This window comes from Quercus robur, chromosome 1 (assembly GCF_932294415.1).
Source record: "Quercus robur chromosome 1, dhQueRobu3.1, whole genome shotgun sequence".
Classification (NCBI taxonomy): domain Eukaryota; kingdom Viridiplantae; phylum Streptophyta; class Magnoliopsida; order Fagales; family Fagaceae; genus Quercus; species Quercus robur.
This window is the reverse complement of record NC_065534.1, coordinates 49,477,216-49,496,498: the sequence shown is the minus strand read 5'-3', so window position 1 is coordinate 49,496,498 and position 19,283 is coordinate 49,477,216. Positions and strand designations below refer to the sequence as shown.

The 19,283-nt window shown below is 33.4% G+C and overlaps 1 protein-coding gene across 2 annotated transcripts in view; it reads left to right on the top strand.

Moving 5' to 3' along the window:
- The first annotated feature begins 227 nt into the window (after positions 1–227).
- Positions 228–19,283, top strand: part of LOC126691140 (protein METHYLENE BLUE SENSITIVITY 1) — a 70,910-nt gene continuing 51,854 nt past the window's right edge. The window contains exons 1-2 of one of the 2 annotated variants that reach the window (XM_050386212.1): positions 228–645; positions 1,679–2,006. In XM_050386212.1, the coding sequence (XP_050242169.1) occupies positions 335–645; positions 1,679–1,682 (315 nt within the window). In that variant the 5' untranslated portion in view covers positions 228–334 and the 3' untranslated portion in view covers positions 1,683–2,006. Of the gene's footprint in view, positions 646–1,678; positions 2,007–19,283 lie in introns of those variants that run through there. The other variant, XR_007644790.1, reaches the window with a different exon arrangement.

The following is a 19,283-nucleotide window of genomic DNA, read 5'->3' as shown; positions in this document are numbered from 1 at the left end:
TGACATGACGTTAAAAGAACGATAATTGGACATATAGATTGAAATTCTTGTATTTAGAGCAATAAATGAAACGAAATTGGGCCGCACCTAAAACTAAACCTGACGAAGTCCACCGAGCTCTTTCATAAACCCAAACCCATCAAATCAAACCCCTATAGACCAAAACACACGGATACGGATACGGCACACACGGGGTCTCTCTCTCTCTATATGCCCATACTATATATATCTGTAATCCATTGATTCTCTACCAATCTCTCTATCTCTACCCCCAATCCCAAATCAAAAACCTAGGGTTTCATATCTCTCTCTCTCTCTCTCTCTCTCTTAAACCATGACAGGAAAAGCGAAGCCAAAGAAGCACACAGCGAAGGAGATCGCAGCAAAAGTTGACGCCGCAACCACAAACAGAGGAGGAGGAAAAGCTGGTCGGGCTGATAGGTCAGGATCTGAGAAAGGCGGCCATGCGAAGCTTGAGTGTCCTCACTGCAAGATCACAGCTCCGGATCTCAAGTCCATGCAGATCCACCATGATGCTAAGCACCCTAAGCTTCCTTTTGACGATTCCAAGCTCGTCAATCTCCACGCTTCCCATGTTGTTGAGTCCAGTAAACCACGCCCTGGCGTCCGTGGCAGCCACAAGAAGTAAAAATTCCTAAACGAGGAGTCCTAGACTCTCTTTTTCTTCTTGGGTTTGGAGTGTGTGTATATTAATTGTTATTGTTATTCTCTATTTCTATCGTGATGATGATGATGCCACTGTTGATGTTTCATGTTTTAATGTTAAGTTATCTGCTTTTTGCTAGTAGTTGGGTTGTGTTTTTATGGGTATTTGATAAATCAATAATGGGATTTGAACCTCCCTGGATGTCTCAGTTGGAAATACCAGGAAGTGCCTGTTGAGCTACAAGGCTCTTGGTTGGTTTGTGGGTTTTTTTTTTTTTTTTTTTTTTTTTTTTTTTTTTATAAGACCAGCTATGCGTTATCATACTGAATTTTATTAGGCTGTTAAGAAACTACATGTTCATAAAAAAATCATTGGTTAGTTGTATGCTGTATTTACTAAGTGGGAGTGGGTAATTTGCCTATGGTTATAAGGTGGCTTTTTTTATATAAATTGTTTGTGGCTCCTAGAAGCAAATGATGGAATGTTATTGGTTAGTTGTATGCTACGGTTAGTAAGTTGGGTTATGGATTATAGTGACTATTTGAGAATATGCAATTTTTTTTATAAAGATAATTTTTAAGATTTGAACTCTTATTGTGTTATACTGATCATGTTGCTTGAATGATTTTTTTTTTTTTTTTTTAAATTAATGTGTGCAGGTTTTGGTTTAAGGTTTTGGGAGTTATATGCTTGAGTTAATGATTTTTAATTTGTCCAGAGTTTTTTATTTTTATTTTAATGGTTAGTCCATTTCATTAATGTTTAATGGCTTAGGATATGAATGACCTATATTCGCTAGGTAATTATAGTTTCTGGCTGCTTCTAATTTTCTTCTTTATTGCTTTAACACCCTGGTTCGGTCGGGATTCATAAAGTCTTATGTCTACATAGCTCCTCAATGTTTACTGATGTTGAGAATTTTGTAGTCTGTTTAGTAAGTGTGTTTCTTTTGATATTTCCTAGATTGTGAAGTAAGTGTATTTCTTTTGATATTTCCTCCAATCTATGCAGTTGAAGAGCTTATTGGCATCTAAATAAAGTTAGGATCTTGATGCAGACAACAAATCAGACCTATCAATATGATTGATTTTGTTGGACTTGATTGATGGTGATTGATGCCGATTGCCACTGATTGATGCTGAGAGATTTGACTGTTATTTGAATGTTATTTCCATATATTATGTAGTCTCGTTATGGTTTTATTTTCTGTCCATAAAAGATGTAATTTCGGGACTATTTAAAGGGTCTCAAGTTTGCTATTGTAACTGGTTAATTATGGATTTATAAAATTTGGGGGTTTTATTCTAATGCTTGGGGCTCTGATTCCAAGCATGCACAAGTGCTGATTCTTGGGTTCCTTTTATGCTTGGTGTTGACTCCCAACTTCCAAGCAGCTCTCTGTGCTAATGCTGAGGAGGTTATCTATTTTTCTATGTCATCTGCTTGATGTTGGTCAAGCAAGCCCTAGGTGCTAATTCCTAAGTCCCATCCCTTTTCTTTGTTTCCCAAATAAAGGCCCCCTCCTAGAGTCTTTTGTCCTGCAGCTTGTCCTACATCAACTCTGGCTAAGTACTTGTGTTCTTAATTGTTTGAGATACCTTTTGTTTGTTGGAGTTAGTAAAATCTCTAGGCTTTGTTGTACATTACCTGGATTGAGTGTTGGATAATACTGTTTGGTGCTTGAAAACAATGCCTATTAATGGAATCATGCCCACATCTCATTTTATTTTGTTGGGATGCCCCCTTGAAAGAGAAGAGGAATCCAGAATTTAATTCTGTGTTATATACCTACGAATTAAATGCAAGGGGAGGAGGTGGTAGTAGAGCTAGAGTTCATTGGAAAATTATATTGTTTCTCACAATCAAACATTCTCCCTTTTAGTTTATTAGAATAGTATTCACAACATTCCCTATTAGTTGAGCCCCAAACATAGTTTGCTTATGCTGAGGATGGTATTTTCCTGCATCAGTATTCTAGCTCGCATTCATATCCTAAATTGAATGTTGCAAGTAGTTTAGTAGATGAATCAGGTGACACCTAGAAATCTAGCGAGATATTTTGTTTCATGTTTGGAAGCATCTGGTTGTTTTTGGTAATGGTCATCTAGAAAGATTTTGTAAACATTTTTTTAATGTTTATATTGTTGTGTGGAAGAGATTGTTAACGAGTGGTTATGATATTCAAAACAGAAGATAGTGATTCTTGTATTGGTTCATCATTCTTTTTCATGAATACCCTGACCTTGTTTAAGGTGAAATGAATTGTGAGGATAATCATGTATTTTTAAATAATGACAATGTATCTAACATATGCAAATTGTACATATCCTGAATTTATGCTTTGAAGTTTGTTATTGATTTGGCTAGTCAAGATGGTACTGAACTTGTGAAATAATAAAAGGCTAAATTATTAGGAATTTTACACTTTTGATTTTGATTCTATTCAAGCGGCATGGTAAAAAAAAAAGAAAAAAAAAGGTTAGGAATGAACTCTATTCATGTCCTATTCATAAAAAAATAAAAATAAAAAAATAAAAATAACTCTAATGTGTCGTAACAATTCACAGGGTTCACCATGCAATAAATATTTCACAATTAAGGTGTGGTACTGTCTGTTGTTGCAATCTAATCATGGTATATGAAATTACCAATATTCTTCTTGAATATATTGTGTACATATTCAGCAATATAATAGAGAGGCAAAGAACATAAACATGGGTAATGAAATGCTTTAAGACATCTTTTGAGCATGATCAGCTTTAAAGGTTTCGTCTATGTGCAATGCTCTGCTATTTCACCAACTCAAGATTATTTCTGTTGCTTGCTCATGTATCTTTCTTGCACTTGCATTGTATGAGTGAAGAGTCATCAGACCTACGAAACAGAGTGCATGAATGTTCTAGCTTCTTCCCCCTATTTCTTGATGAAGCAGCCTTGCTTCTATACTATTGTACATGTGTAACTTGATTGCAGTATCAGACCCTTGTCTCTTCTTTCTTTCTCTCTTTCTTTCTTTCTTTTTTTTTTCCTTATTTTTTTGGGAGTGAAATTGGCTTTTGGGTTTATGCTGCTGGTATTTTGCATTAATATTATCAACCTCGTATGGTTTGGAGGTATCTGTAATTGTCCCTTTTTGTGTTTTGCATTGATATTTGCAAACAAGAATTGATACTTTTGGAAGATTAACAACAGAATAGAAACCCTGATTCTCTTAACTTCTTATATTGGGCACATATTAGCTGTACTATATGCCAATATTTACCGTTATAAACTCGTCTAGTCTACCTTGCAAATGAAGATTGTCTAGTTTACCTTTCAAAGATGGTGGGATTTTGTCCAGAGCTTTGTAACTCAATTGGTTGAGCAATTCCTGGTGTTTACAAACGAGATATTTATGGCCCATTCGGATTGAGGGAGTCTATGTTGGGATTTGGAATGATGGGGGTATTAGTTACATCTCTTGCTCTTCATCTAGAAGTACAGGGATTGAAGTGATTTTAAGGTTATAAATCTATTTTGTTATGTTAGTTGTAGCAAGCCTTCCCCCCTCTCAATTCTGAAAGATTGTGGATGTTTTTATTAATTGCTTAAACCTCTTCAAATTAAATGCGATAGGACTCACGGATGATTTGTTTTGATAAAATAAAAAAAATAAAAAGCACAGAAATATGCAGTTGATTGCTAGTATCTTTTGTGGTAAGAATGTGTTGACTGATTTCAATGATTCAGTGAATCTCATAGAAAAATATTTGATAAAGATTATGGGTAATGTGGACTTATTCGAAGGATGTTAGTCGTATTTTACGTTTGCTTCTTCTTTACTGGGCAGATGTCTCTAGACCTAGACAGGGCAAAAGGGGAAGAATAAAGTGAATTTGAAGTACTTTAATTTTATTTATTTTTTGCTTGAAAGTGAATTTGAAATACAAAAACAAAAGAATTTCAAAGTTTCAAAAGTGGAGAAAAGAATCAAGGATTGTGTGACTAACCTTGTTGGGCTCGGTGACTGATGAGCTTGCAAGGGTTGCTCTCAGTCTTTTATAAAAAGCCCTAGCCTTTTGTCAATACATTCTGTACCTGGTGACAGTGTTACGATGAAATTTTGTGCTGGCAATGGGAGCTAAGGTGTTAAAACCAAAAATATTGACATTTAGGATTACATAGCCAGAGCTAATATTTTTAATATTTTACTTAGGTGCTTTGTGTTCATTTAAAAATAGAAGGAGATCTATAAAACTTATGGATGCATGATCTAGGTTGTGTGGAGAATCACTTGGGGAGTAGTCTATAAAGAGACAGATTGAGCCGTTCGGTTCGATGTAGACTTAATGCGTTCCACGCACTTTAGCAAAAATGAGAAGCAAAATGCAAAACTAAGGATCAGTTTGGGTTTTTTTTTTTTTTTTTTTTTTTGGTGTGTGTGTCTTAAGAAATTGTTCTTAGAAACAGTTTCCAAGTATTTTCACACCCCAAAAATTCATTTGACGTTGGTTTTCTATTTCTCATTAAAATAAAATAAAATAAAATAAGAAAAAAGAAGCCAAAAACCCTATTAAAAAGTTATTTAACCCGTTCATAGGTGGTGCACAATCTAAACTCATTCAACCTAGCATAAAATAAATCCTACCATTTAAATCCAAATCACAACTGCAAATAGAAAATCCAAAAACCTAAAAAACAAAATCAAAACCCATAAAATCCAACAGTATTGGGTTGGGCGACAATGTGAGTGAGTTGAGGACGATATATTGGCTTCTCAGTTGCGTTGGTGTCGGTTCTCCCAGCCACAGAGAGAGAGAGAGAGAGAGAGAGAGAGAGAGTATTAAAAGCACATCATCTAAATTGCAAAAGAAAGTGATGGTGCAAACAAAATAATAATGGAAATAACATAAGAGAAACTGAATAATACTTCTGAATATTATTTATTTAAGATTAGAAAATACACAACACTATTTAAACTGAGGCGCAACACTCGCTCTCTTTAAGGATATTCAAGCCATTGGTTGGCTAATCTATGTAGCTGGTGCAGGCCTTCTTTGAATTGTCTCCCCTAGGATATGATAGCCCAACAAATGTCGTATGATTAAAATAATCTCTACACAAAGTGTTCAAGCCTAAAGCTCCACCAGAAAGAATACCCTTCTTTGCTAACTCTATTTTTTTTCAGTGTATAAGAATGCTTGCAATTGTTGGATTTTTTGGTGTACATTGGAATAAGTCTATTTGTAGGCTCAATGGGCCTCATGAAATTATTACCCAAATTAATCCGATTAATTAGGTCCATAAATCTAATGTAGTGGGTGTTACAAGATTAATTGCTAGACATCAATCTAATGGGCTGGAGTTACACAATTAATGGATGAGATGAGTTTTTGAATAATGAAAAGGCCTAAACGGCTAGTCCATTAAGTGGGTTAATGACTCTTCATTTTTCATAATAAAAACAGAGTATTAATTCGGGTCATTAACTCACCAACGGATATGGTAATTATTCTAAATGTGCTATCAAGTAGGAGGATCCAAGAGGTTGATTCATTTCCATTTTTGACACCTCTTCCCTTCTTGTGCACGTATTTAGTCCAATATCTGAATCAATACAAATTAACCCATTAATCACCACAATTAAAAAGAATAAAAAAGTCTCTCTCCTTTTCAATGTGGGATTAAACATTCCATTAACTCTCACATCTTTACATTTATGTTGTCATATAAATCTATTTAAACATTTTAATATTAAAATGCTCCAACAATCCCCCACAAATTTTAATATTAAATTTTATTAGTTAAAGAGAGATTACCAGGCAAAGACGGGTTACTATGCATCACGAAGGTGTGCTCTGCATTGAACCTTCACTTAGTAAAACAACGATCTCAATTGCAGAGTCGTAGTGGTCATTGACTTGAACTAGGACTGCTTTGGGGAAATTAAGCGTCACTGCTTACAGATAACAACTTAGGTGTTGACATGAGCTTTTATAGCTAGCACTTTACGGCCATGTGTTGATCCTAGTTTCATGAGTGTATTTGAGATTAAGTCCAAATCTCATAAGGAGCGGCCCCACCCCTACACTCACATAGGTGAAATTTTGTCAATGGTGCTCCTGTAATTTTGACACCCTACTCATACGAGCTAAAATTTCATTAAGAGTTTTTTTACTCAACCTCTCCACATTACAGAATAAATGCACTTACATCATAGAGATGAACAATTAAAAAAATTATTTACAGAACAAAATAATTAAAGAAATAAATAGTGCATTTCTTACGACCATCATAGGTTCATTTTTCCCATTGAACCTAATTCTTAGGATCTCTGGTCTTTGGGTTGGGTATCCTCATACATGGCTCATGAATCCATGGACATTAGTCTCATCCCCCTCGATATATTCTAGAACCTATCTTTTGCCAAGGCCTTGGTAAATGGATTTGCAAGATTATTATTAGAGTTAAAATAATCCACAATTATAATACCACTACTCAAATAAAATCGCACAGTACTGTTCTTTCTTCTTATAGGTTTGGATTTACCGTTGTAATAATGATTTTTAACTTTACAAATTGTGGCAGTATTATTACAATAAATTAATATAGGTGGAATTGGCTTTTTCCAAAGTGGAATTTCATATAATAAATGTCTAAGCCAATTTGCCTCTTCACTAGCTGAAGTTAATGCTATTAATTCAGCTTCCATTGTTGAATTAGCAATTATTGTTTGCTTTTTAGATTTTCAACAAATATCACCACTACCTTAGGTAAAAATTTAACTAGTGGTAGAGAGAGAATTACCTGACAAAGTATTCCAATCGGCATCACTAAAAGTTTCAATCACAGTAGCGTACTTTTTATAAAATAAGTCATAGCTTTCAGTAACAATTAAATATCTCATGACTTGCTCAATAGCTAGCCAATGATCTCTACTAAGCTTGTTAGTAAATCTGCTAAGCACTCCTACTGCATATACAATGTCAGGTCTAGTACAATTAGTAGCATAACACAAACTACCAATGATGCATAATCCCTTAAATTAAAAATCTCGTCATCACTACTTACAGGAAATAAATGAAAACTAGAATCAAAAGGAGTAGCTACACTTTTGTGATCATGAAAATTATATTTTCTCAACATAATGTGATTGATCAAGAAATATTTCATCACATGTTTTTGTAATTTTCATGCCCAAAAAAAAAATTAGCCTCACCAAGATCTTTCATATCTAAATGGCTTTTAAGCATATTTTTTCCTTATTTATAGCATGCACATCTGAGCAAAAAATCAACATATCATCCACATAGAGGCTAATAATAACATGTAAATTATTCCAAGATTTAGAATAAATACATTTATCGCATTCATTTGATTTATAATCATTCTCAATCATGCAGGAATCAAACTTTTCATGCCACTATTTAGGTGCCTGTTTTAAGCCATATAGGGATTTATTTAGTTTACATACCTTACTTTCTTGTCCAGGCTCTACAAAGCCCTTGGGTTGATCTATATAAATCTCTTTCTCTAGGTCCCTATTTAGAAAAGCAATTTTTACATCCATTTGATGAATTTTCAAATAAAAATTGCAGCAATAGCAATTAAGAATTTAGTAGATGTAATTCTTGTTACCAGAAAAAATGTACCAAAGAAATCAAGATCAGCTTTTTGTTTAAAGCCTTTTGCAACAAGTCTAGCTTTAAACTTATCTATTGATGCATATAGTTTCAACTTTTTTCTAAGGACCCATTTACAACCTATGGTCTTACAACCCAGTGGAAGATCTACTAATTATCAAGTTTTATTAGAAATTAGAGATTTTCTTCAATGTTAAAAACATAATAATCAAGACCAAAATCCTTTTCAACTTTAGCTCTTTTACTTCTTCTAGGTTCCATTTCAAAATTTTCTTGATTTTGTAAAAGAGAAATAGAAGAACTAGGTTGTGATAAAATATTTTCTTCACCCCCACTATTTTCCAATATAAAAGGAAATCTTTCTTCATGAAAAATTATATCACCAGATTCAAAATTTTTTTTTTCAAGATTAAAAAATCTATAGGCTGCACTATTAATCACATAACCAAGAAAAGCACAGGTAGTAGCTCTTATACCTAATTTTGGTATTTTAGGGTTAGTGAGCCTTACATAAGCAAGACAACCCCATACTCTCAAATATTCTAAATTTGGCTTATGTCCTTTCCACATCTCAAATGTGTGGTATGTGACTTTTTATGTGGCATCCTATTCGAAACATGACATGCAATTAAAGTGGCTGCACCCGAAAAATGTAAAGGTGCACTAGATTCAATTAACATGGCATTTGTTAACACAATTAGAGTTCTATTTTTTCTTTCAACCACACCATTAGAAGCAGGTGAATATGGTGCAGTCATGGATGATTTTCAAAAAATGAACAAATGAGTTTAATGCACTTGATTCACACTCATGGCCTCTATCACTTCTTATTCTTTTTATTTTTCTACCGAATTGATTTTCAACTTCTTTTAAAAAATCTTGAAATTTTTCAAAAGCATCAATTTTATTTTTTGACAAATAAACAGTTGTATATTTTGAAAAATCATCAATAAAAGTGATAATATATTGATTTCCTCCGTGAGTTAAAATTCTCTCAAATTCACATAAATCAAAGTGAATTAACTCAAGCAATTCCTTATTTCTTACAACAATTTTATTAGGCCTTTTTGTAATCATAGCTTGACTACAAGTTTCACATTTTTCAAAATCTTTTCACAGTCTTGGAATTAATCCTAAACTACTCATGATTCCTATATATCTACTATTTATATGAAACAAACAAGCATGCTAAAAATTAATAGAAGAAAGCATATAAACTGAACTGGTGGATGCTTTTTTGTTCTCAACATTTAATTTAAATATTACATCACAAGTATAACCCTTGCCCACAAATAATCCCTTTTTAGTGATTACATAATTATCAAATTCCATAGTCTGCTCGAAGCCAGCCTTGTTAAGCAAAAAGCTTGACATCAAATTCTTTTTCATGGACGGAGTGTAAAGCACATCTTTCAATGTTAGCACACATCTAGAAGTGAATTTCAAATCGTCCTCACCACTCTCAAGAACCTTGGTTTTGCTAGAGTCACCAAACATAATTGTTTTTTCTTCTTCAAATGGAGTGTACAACTTGAGCCAATCTTTGTCATAGAAGACGTGCCTATTAGTACTAGAATTTGCCCACCACCCTTCAACATATTGCACCATATTGATGTCTGTAATTATAGCCACTAAAGGCTCTTCAGTTACGTTAACCTTCGGGATATATTCACGTTTCCGAAATGTGCAAAATCGAGCAATATTCTCACTCTTGCCATAGACAAAACAAGATCTATTAAATTGATCTTGTGAAGGGGGTCCTTGGTTCTTATTGTTATTTTTATTTGGGTTTCCCCTTTCTCGAGGTCTATTATAATTTTTGAAAACTTACTTTTTATGCTTCAATTGACCATTTATAGGAAAATGATTTTTAAGCATATTATTCTTGGCAAAAATAAGGTTTACCTTTGTGGTGGAATTACCATTGCTCTCTTGTATTATGAGTGCATCTTGTCCTCTAGCCCACACGGATGCATGTGATCAAAGTCTCCAAGGATGTCTCAATTTGTTTGTGCCACAAAGTTTTTTGGAACTCACTCCAAGATTGTGGTAGTTTATCAACTATGCCAGCTACCACTAGATTATATCCAATCTTTATGCCTTTGGATCTCAATTCCGCCACAATCATCTGGAAGTCTTGTGCTTGATCCACCACTGATTTTCCACCCACCATTTGGTAACGGAAAAATCTACTAGTAGCATACTTCTTTGCATCAGCCTCCTCGGTATCGTACTTGCTTTGTAAAGCTTTCCTAATTTTCTTGGCAGAATTATAAGTTGTATCATAATAATCATAGAAATGATTGGTAAGACAGTTCAAAAGATAAAAGTGAAAATTGTATTCTTCTTTTGTATACTTATCTATTCTTTCTTGATGGAGACGAAGCTCTTCATCACTCATCTCATCAGTAGAAACCTTGAAAGGATTCTTGCTAGTGAGGATGTAGGCAACTTTGAGAAGACTCAAATAGAATAGGACTTTTCCGTTCCACCTCTTGAAGTGGGCTCCCTTAAAGCGAAAGGGCTTGTTGAGATCTCCAACGTTCTCAATCGGTTTCTCTTGTGTAGGCTCCATGTGTTGAATCTCCTTAAAATTGATAGTGTAAACACAATAATAATGGAAATAACACAAAGAGATACTGAATAATACTTCTGAATATTATTTATTTGAGATTAGAAAATGCACAACACTATTTGGACCGAGGCATGACACTCACTCTCATTAAGGAGATTCAAACCCTTGGTTGGCTAATCTATGTAAACAGTGCCGACCTTCTTTGACTTGTATCCCCCAAGATACAATAGTTCAACAAATGTTGTATGGCTAGAACAACCTCTGCACTAAATGTTCAAGCCCAAAACTCCACCGGAAAAACACTCTTCTTTGCCAAGAACCTTTCTATTTTTTTAGTGTATAAGAATGCTTGCAATTATTGGATTTTTTGGTGTACATTGGAATGAGTCTAAATGAGTCTATTTATAAGCTCAATGGGCTTCACGAAATTATTACTTAAATTAATCTGATTCATTAGGTCCATAAATTTGATGTAGTGGGTGTTACAAGATTAATTGCAAACATAAATCTAATGGGTTGGAGTTACACAATTAATGGATGTGATAATAAGATTTTGAAGAATGAAAAGGCTCAAACGGCTAGTCCATTAAGTGGGTTAATGGCTCTTCATTTTCCATTATAAAAATGGAGTATTAATTCGGGTCATTTACTTACCAACGGATATGGTAATTATTTTGGATGGGTTGTCAAGTAGGAGGATCTAAGAGGCTGATTCATTCCCATTTTTGACACCTCCTCCCTTCACTTTCCCCTTGCGCATGTATTTAGCCTAATATCGGAATTAAACATATTAGCCCATTAATCACCATACTTAAAAAGAATAAAAGAGGCTCTCTCCTTTTTAATGTGGGATTAAATAGCCCACTGCTGAATTCAAAAGATTCAACAAATGCAACTCTTGTTGATGGACTTTTAATAGTGTTTAGGTGTTGGAACTACACTTATTTGATTGCTTGATACACAAGGAAGCCTTAGATAGAAAACATGAAGGACTAGGACTACGTAAAGTAGACAAAATAAACATAAGGTATTAAAAGCTCATTACCAAAATGACAAAAAAAAAAAAAAAAGTTATACAAATGTTGAATTCAAAAGAGTCAACAAAAGAACCTCTTCTTCCTTATCTCATGTTGTTAGTTTCTTCACAATTTGAATGTAAAAGAAAACCTATACAAATAGCACATGTAAGATACTTCAAGAAAAATCACCATTTAAATGTTAAAGTTGGTGATGAATCTTACAGAAATAAGAGATTAATAGGGGAAAAAGGGAATTTTACCTCTTTGGGTTACTTTTTGTTTTTTCTTCAAATTTAAGAAAGTATTTGAATAAATTTTTTATATGAGGGGGAAAATTTAGATTTTCAAGGTAAATCCACACCCATCCCCAATTCCATCAAACCAAAAGTTTAGCTCAAACCCATATGAATAATGAATTTGTCACACTTGCCTCTATAAAAGTAAACCAATTCTTTTATACCAAAATATATTTTTAGAAAAGAATAAACCATACATTTTGCATTCCATCTCAAGCTTAGGAAGTGCATTGTCGATACTATATTTTGTCCAGCTCCGATTAACATGCCAAAACAGTTATTTAAATCTCAAAAAGGATGAAATCCATAAGTTTGAAAACCAAAAGTTTGGGAATAGTATGAAAAAAATCCTATTAAATCCTATTTACCCTAATCAAATGACGGAACAAAAAAATCCAAAACCAAACTTGCCATTTATGGTAAATTTTGACCAAAACTCTAAATAAAAAATGGTCAAAATGTAGACTTTTTGATCCGACTGTCCGATCGAGGTAAAATTTAGACCATCTTAAAGATTATGAAATTCCCTTCTAATGACAGTTCACAGGCCAAAATTAAAGTGGATGGGATATCAAGAAAAATACCAAAATCCTAGTTAAATGTATTATTATTTTCAGGTAAAGAGAACTGTTTTTGGGGCATTTTCACACAATAAACTTTACCAATTTAGAAAAAATTAGAGCAATCTGCTTGAATTAGATTTAATTATGATGTGTCATCTACTTTCAATAAAAAGGCTCGGCAATATCTACCATGGATTGGGAGAAATTAATTTTTTAAAAATAGTGCTATTAAATTTTCTACACTGCATCACCTCCCTTCCAAACGCAATATCTTGATGACCATAACTCCAAATCATGCAAGGTTAGAACTATGGAAACTAGACATCCAGACCTTTTCAAAAACACTAAGTTTGAGGAAATCCAAGCTTGGGAAGGCCTCTTGTGAGGACCAGCACTCAAAAAAAGATGGCATTGGTGGCTCTTTGGGGATTTATAGAGTCTCCACTTATTTTATACAAAAAATAAGAAAACTATATAAAAGAGTACATAATGCCTGAATAATAAGAATTTTCTTTAATTTGAATGATTACAATTTGATAAAAAGAACTATACATAGCTTTGTTTCCTAGTTTACAATCTAGTAAAGAAAAGATACAAGACTTTGTTTCCTAGTTACAATCTATCAAGAAAAGATAAAACATTGACCTAGAACCAAGGCCTATGGTTCAAGAGTTAGGTTACAAAATGGAAAGGTGTTAGACACCCATTCTACCTATACAAAATCTGGTCTTCTAGACTCTAAATGATCAACTAAGTACCCATATGCAACATATTAATGAGAGGCAAAAAAGTACCATGTTAATGTTCCTAGATCTAGGGCTAAAAATTATTCTAAAATCCTAGATCTACAACCTTATTTAGTGCAAAAAATGCTTAATGAAGATCAAGATTAAAAGTTTAGTTCCAAATTTTTTTTTTATTATTTATGATGAGAAAGAATGAATTTTTTAGTGAAAATACAGATCTAGTTTTTTAGATATATGAAAGAATGGTTTTTTCCAATGAAAATACAGATCTAGTTTTTTGGAGATGTGCAAGAATAGATTTTTCAATGAAAATACAAATCTTTTTTTTTTTTTTTGGAGATAAGAAAGAATGAAATTCTAAATGAAAATACATACTTGGTTTTTTGGAGATTAAGAGAGAATGATTTTTTTTTTTTTTATAATGAGAATACAAATATGGTTTTTTTAAAGATATGGGAAGAATGATTTTTTCAATTGCAATAAAAATACAGACTTGATTTTTATGATATAAAATAATAGAAACACTTACACACAAAATTTCAGATCTATTTTTGTATGAAAAATAAAAGAGTGTTTTTATGATGAGATTTCTTGCAGATCTAAGATTTCAAGCAATGATTTAACCCTAGATCTACGCATGTTAATTGGTTAACAAATAAAACCCTAGACTAATCATATGAATTTAGATCTTGAAAGAAAGCATGCAATAAAGAAATTATAGACATGATCATACAAGAGACAAGAGAAAGAAATACATGTTTATGCAAACAAATATAAAAAATACTTGCATGAATGGATTCTACAAGGGGGAATTACTTTAGAAATCAGAGAGAATGAATCTCTCAAACATCTAAAGAATTTTTGCTTAATAGAAAAGAATTCCTAAGGTGAAACTTCTAGAGTTTCTTTTACGTTAAAGGGAGAGGGGTGCTGAATTTTGGGCTTTCTCCTCTATTTATAAAGGTGTATCTGCTTAAAAAATAAGCTAAGGTTGCTTTGGAAGTCAACAGACATGAGTTGGGTCAGATTTTATACCAGAAAAATTGGACTTGATGAGTTTTGGCCTGAATAAAACGTATTTGGGCTCATTGGCACTTTCAGCAGTTTCATCCAACTTTCATTTTTTTTACATATTTTGGACTCCTTTTGGGCCTTATTTTTTAGTTGAGAATTGTACTTGAACGTGTTCTAGACTTATGTTCCAGATAATTTTCATTTTAATTTGATAATTAAAATTTTAAAATAATTATTTTAGAGATAATTACCCTAAAAACTTAGTTATCAATCCAATTTTAACATTATCAGCTTATTTCCTTTATTCCCATGCAACCAATCTTATTTTAACAAAAATAAACTACCAATCATAGAAATTCATTTAATTAGCTTTAATTGTCAACCAATCAAAGTTAATTTCAATCAATTACATGTGATCAATTCCACCCAAATGAATGTATGTAGACCGTTAAAACTTGATCTTATGATATGTTTCGATCTGACCATCCGATTTGAAAACCGAATGTATCGTTGGGATCGTTAGAATCTCAAGATCATTTTCATGATGTGTAATGAATGACTTAATGCCTAATATACAACCATGATTTTTGGGTATTTAGAATGATTATTTGGTAATCTCCTAAAGTTAAATTATGGGTGCAGAATTGAGTGTTTATAAAATGCCTGTCATTGACAGAGATTGAAAAGCGAATGTCAATGTTAGAAAAAGACACTAATTTTAGAAACCATGATTTAATTAAGGTTGATTTTTCAAAGCTTTCCTAGCCTTGGAATCTAGAATCTTGGGACATAGTATTAGTGTTTTATTATCTTAAAAAAAAAAGAGAAATGTTGACATCTAGTCTGCTTGATGAGTGGTGAACTTATGTAAAGCTTGAATGCTGATAAACCGGTTTACAATTTTAGTGATGTTGAGTTGATGCGTAAGTCCGAATAGTGATGATTGGCACGTAGGTTCGTATGGTGATGATCGACATGTAAGTCCGTACGATGGTGATGATCAGCACGTAGGTCCATATGATGCTTAATCATTCTTTCAAGTCTGGAACCTTTGCAACAGACGAGAAATGGTGACTGGATTCTGGAGAAATGGTGATTGGATTCTGGATTTTAATCATTCTTTCAAATCTAGAACCTCTACAATAGATGAGAGATGGTGATTGGATTCTGTATGCTTAATCATTCTTTCAAGTTTGGAACCTCTGCAACAAACAAGAAATGGTGATTGGATTCTGGATGCTTAATCATTCTTTCAAGTCTGGAACCTCTACAACAGACGAGAAATGGTGATTGGATTCCATATGCTTAATCTTCTTTCAAGTTTGAAATCTCTACAACAGAGGAGAAATGGTGATTGGATTCTATATGCTTAATCATTCTTTCAAGTCTGGAATCTCTATAACAGATGAGAAATAGTCATTGGATTTTGTATGCTTAATCATTCATTCTGGTTTGGAATCTTTGCACAGACAAGAAGTGTTAATTAATCTTTCAGGTCTAGAATCTCTGCACAGACAAGAAAGGATGATTGGATTTTTAGTTCTGGAATCTCTGCACAGATGAGAAATATTTCAAATTAGATTTTTGGTAGATTGAACCAAATGTGATTTTTTATGAAGATGATTAATTTTGGCGAGGCGAAGCATTTCTTTTCCCCTTTTTTACCAAGTAAATCAATTTTGTCATTGTGGGAAATTTTTTCACTTTTTCTTCTTCTTTTTTTTGAAAAATTTGGAAACAACCTTTTTTTTTTTTTTTTTAACATGATCAATTTCTGTCAAATTTTTCTATGTCAATAAACTTGAAGCCATTAATTTTGAATAGTTTTTGAAAAATTTTGGAAACAATTTTCCTTTTTTTAATTTTTCTTTCTTTTTTTTCCTTGGGTGAGTTAACTCAAGTTTGACTAAGTCAACTCAAAGAAACTTAGAGCTAACTCATCATTTAGAGTAGAGAGGGAGGGGAGGCCGGAATTTTGGTCTCCCTCCCTTCTTCATCTTTTTTTTTTTTTTTTTTTTGGTTATTTTCTCTCTTCTCTTCATCCATTATCACTATTCACAAGCTTTATCTCTCTTGTTTCTCCACACCATTTCTTGCTTGAAAAATCACTTCTCTAGACTTCCATACTTGATTTTTGCCTTCATCTTGAAAATCTCTTCAGATCTTTGAGTTTTTTGGGTGTCTTTGGAAAACTCATGTTTGAAAATCTTCACTCTTGGACTTTAATGGCACTTCCTCCTGAAGTTCCTCGTAAATTTCTCACATTTCATGGGAAAAGATATGAACCATTAGCTATATGGAATGATGACGAGGGACTTCTCCAAGACCCACTTAAGAATGTTCCACATTCTTCTACCAAGGACCTCAAACTGAGTTCATCTTTTGTTCTTGTTGATTATTTTGTTAATTTTTAATTTGGTGTTTGGGAAATTTGTGATGGATATTGTCATCTTGCTATCATTTGTTTATTTTTGAATTTTTGGAATTTTTTTGGAAAGCTTGTCTTTGAATTTTGGACATTGTATGATTTAGGTGACAATTATTTTGTAAGGAAATGTTGATTTTTTAGTGCATTTTTGAATTGTTGAATTGTTTGAGATTGTCGAGTTTGGACAATGTTGATGATTTTTGAATTTTTAGTTTATTCTTTGAGCATTGTTGGATGAAATTCAATTTCTCATAGGTATTGAATTATTTTTGCTTGAATTGATGTTTGCGGCATTTTTGGATGATTTTTAATTTCTCATTATTATGGAATTCTTGCTTTGAAATATCGAATTGTTGATTGTCAAATTTGGGCAATGCTGATTTTTGACTTGTGGGATCATTTTATTGGCACAATGATATTTGTCATGGGTAATTTTTTAATCTCTTTTTGTGATGGGAAATTTTTTTGGTTGACAACATTTTTTTTGAAATGATCATCCTTGAGGAATTGGACATTCTTTTGTAGATATTATGATGATTGGAAAATTTTGTGGTTGGATATATATAAATAAATAAATATATATATATATATATATATATATATATATAAATACATATATTTATATTTATATTGTTTTATATGGGACATTTGTATTTGGTGTAGAATCTCAAAGGTCGTGGTAATTTTCCATTGGTCAAGAATAGTTGGATCATTTTATCACCTAACATTAGAGTAGTTATCAATGCTGTGGGTTTTGAGACATTTTTTCAAGCTCTTTGGGAATATGATACCGCTGAGTATAAGGATCTTCAACTAATTGTGGCTTTATTTGAACGTTTCTAGGATAGCACTTGTTCCTTCCATTTTTCGGGTATTAGTGAAGTGATGCTAGCACCTTATGATTTCTTTGTTATTACGGGTTTGAAATTGGGTGGTAAGAGAATTGAAGGTTATGATGCAATTTCACCTACTGAGGTCAAAGATCATTTAGGTGTGAATCCACCTAGAGTCAATGGTGATAATGTGTCTCTGACATGGCATTTCATCAACATTGAAAAGTACAGGCGTGTGGACACTGATACCAGGATGTTCATGTTCATGCTTCTTTTGATTTGGAATCTTTTATGTCCAAATTTGGGAAGTACTATGAGTCTTCGCTATTTATGGAGTTTGAGGGATGTTGATCGCATCGGGATTATGATTGGGGTGGCATGGCTTATGCTAGGGCTATCCAAACCCATCCAAAGACCTAACCCACCCAAAGAAACTGACTGGATCCGATCTAACCCCGGCCTACCCGATATCTTCGGCAGTCAATGGCAGGCCTTTACCACTAGAAACTCACTTCGGCAGGTTGGTTTCGATTCCCTCCCCCAAAATATGAAAAACCTAAACCAACTAATGTACTAAGAATTTCCAGTGGAAAATTTCTAGATTCAAGTGAAAAATACCCAGATTTTGGCAAAAAATTTCTAGATCCTGACTAAAAAACCCCAAATTTTGGTGAGATATTAGGTAGATTCGGTGAGATTTCAATCGGATTTGGTGAAATATCATCTAATCCGATGAGATTTCCGCTAGATCTGGCAAAATCTCACCATTTTCTCGTCGTTTTCTACCGTTTTCTCAAAACTCTGACTCTGATCAACTAGCCCGCCACTCGTTGAAGGTCTGATTCGCCCAATCCAACTAGTCTTTCAGTCAACGGCGGGTCAATAGCTGCTTCACCTGACTAGGTCGGGTCAAATGCGGGTTGAGCCCAAACCCAATCCGACCTAACTTGTGGATAGCCCTAGCTTATGCTACTCTACTACACTATATGAACCAAATTTCTTGGCGTAGTCTTTCAAGTATAGGAGGTGCATTGTTTGTATGGCTGGTAAGATTTAATTTTTGATTTTGTGCATTTTTGCAAAAGGTTATTTGTGTTGTTGTTGTTGGTTGCCTTTTTGTAGGTTTGGATGTATGAATATTTTGGGGTTGGGCCAAAGCTTGTGGAGAATATTGCAGAGGATTTTCCAAGGTTACTTCGTTGGGTGGGTAAGAATCACTAGTCAACACCCCCAAAACACTCATTAAGAGCTTAGAGGTTGGTCATTGATGACTTAACCATTGAAGATGTGAGTTTCATTTTCATTTAGTCTTGTTGGTGAAAATTTCCTTTGGTTTATTGCATGTGGGATGTCTTTTAAATTTTTGAAATCTTTGTGAATTGTAGATGAACTTGGATCCTTGGGAACGATGTAAGGGTCGTCCTGAGTGTGCAGTTTCCTTCCAATTGAATGAACGTCAGATCTTGTTTGAAGGTGGCCATGGGAGGTATTGGTATCTTGGAAACAGAGTTGTTCCATAG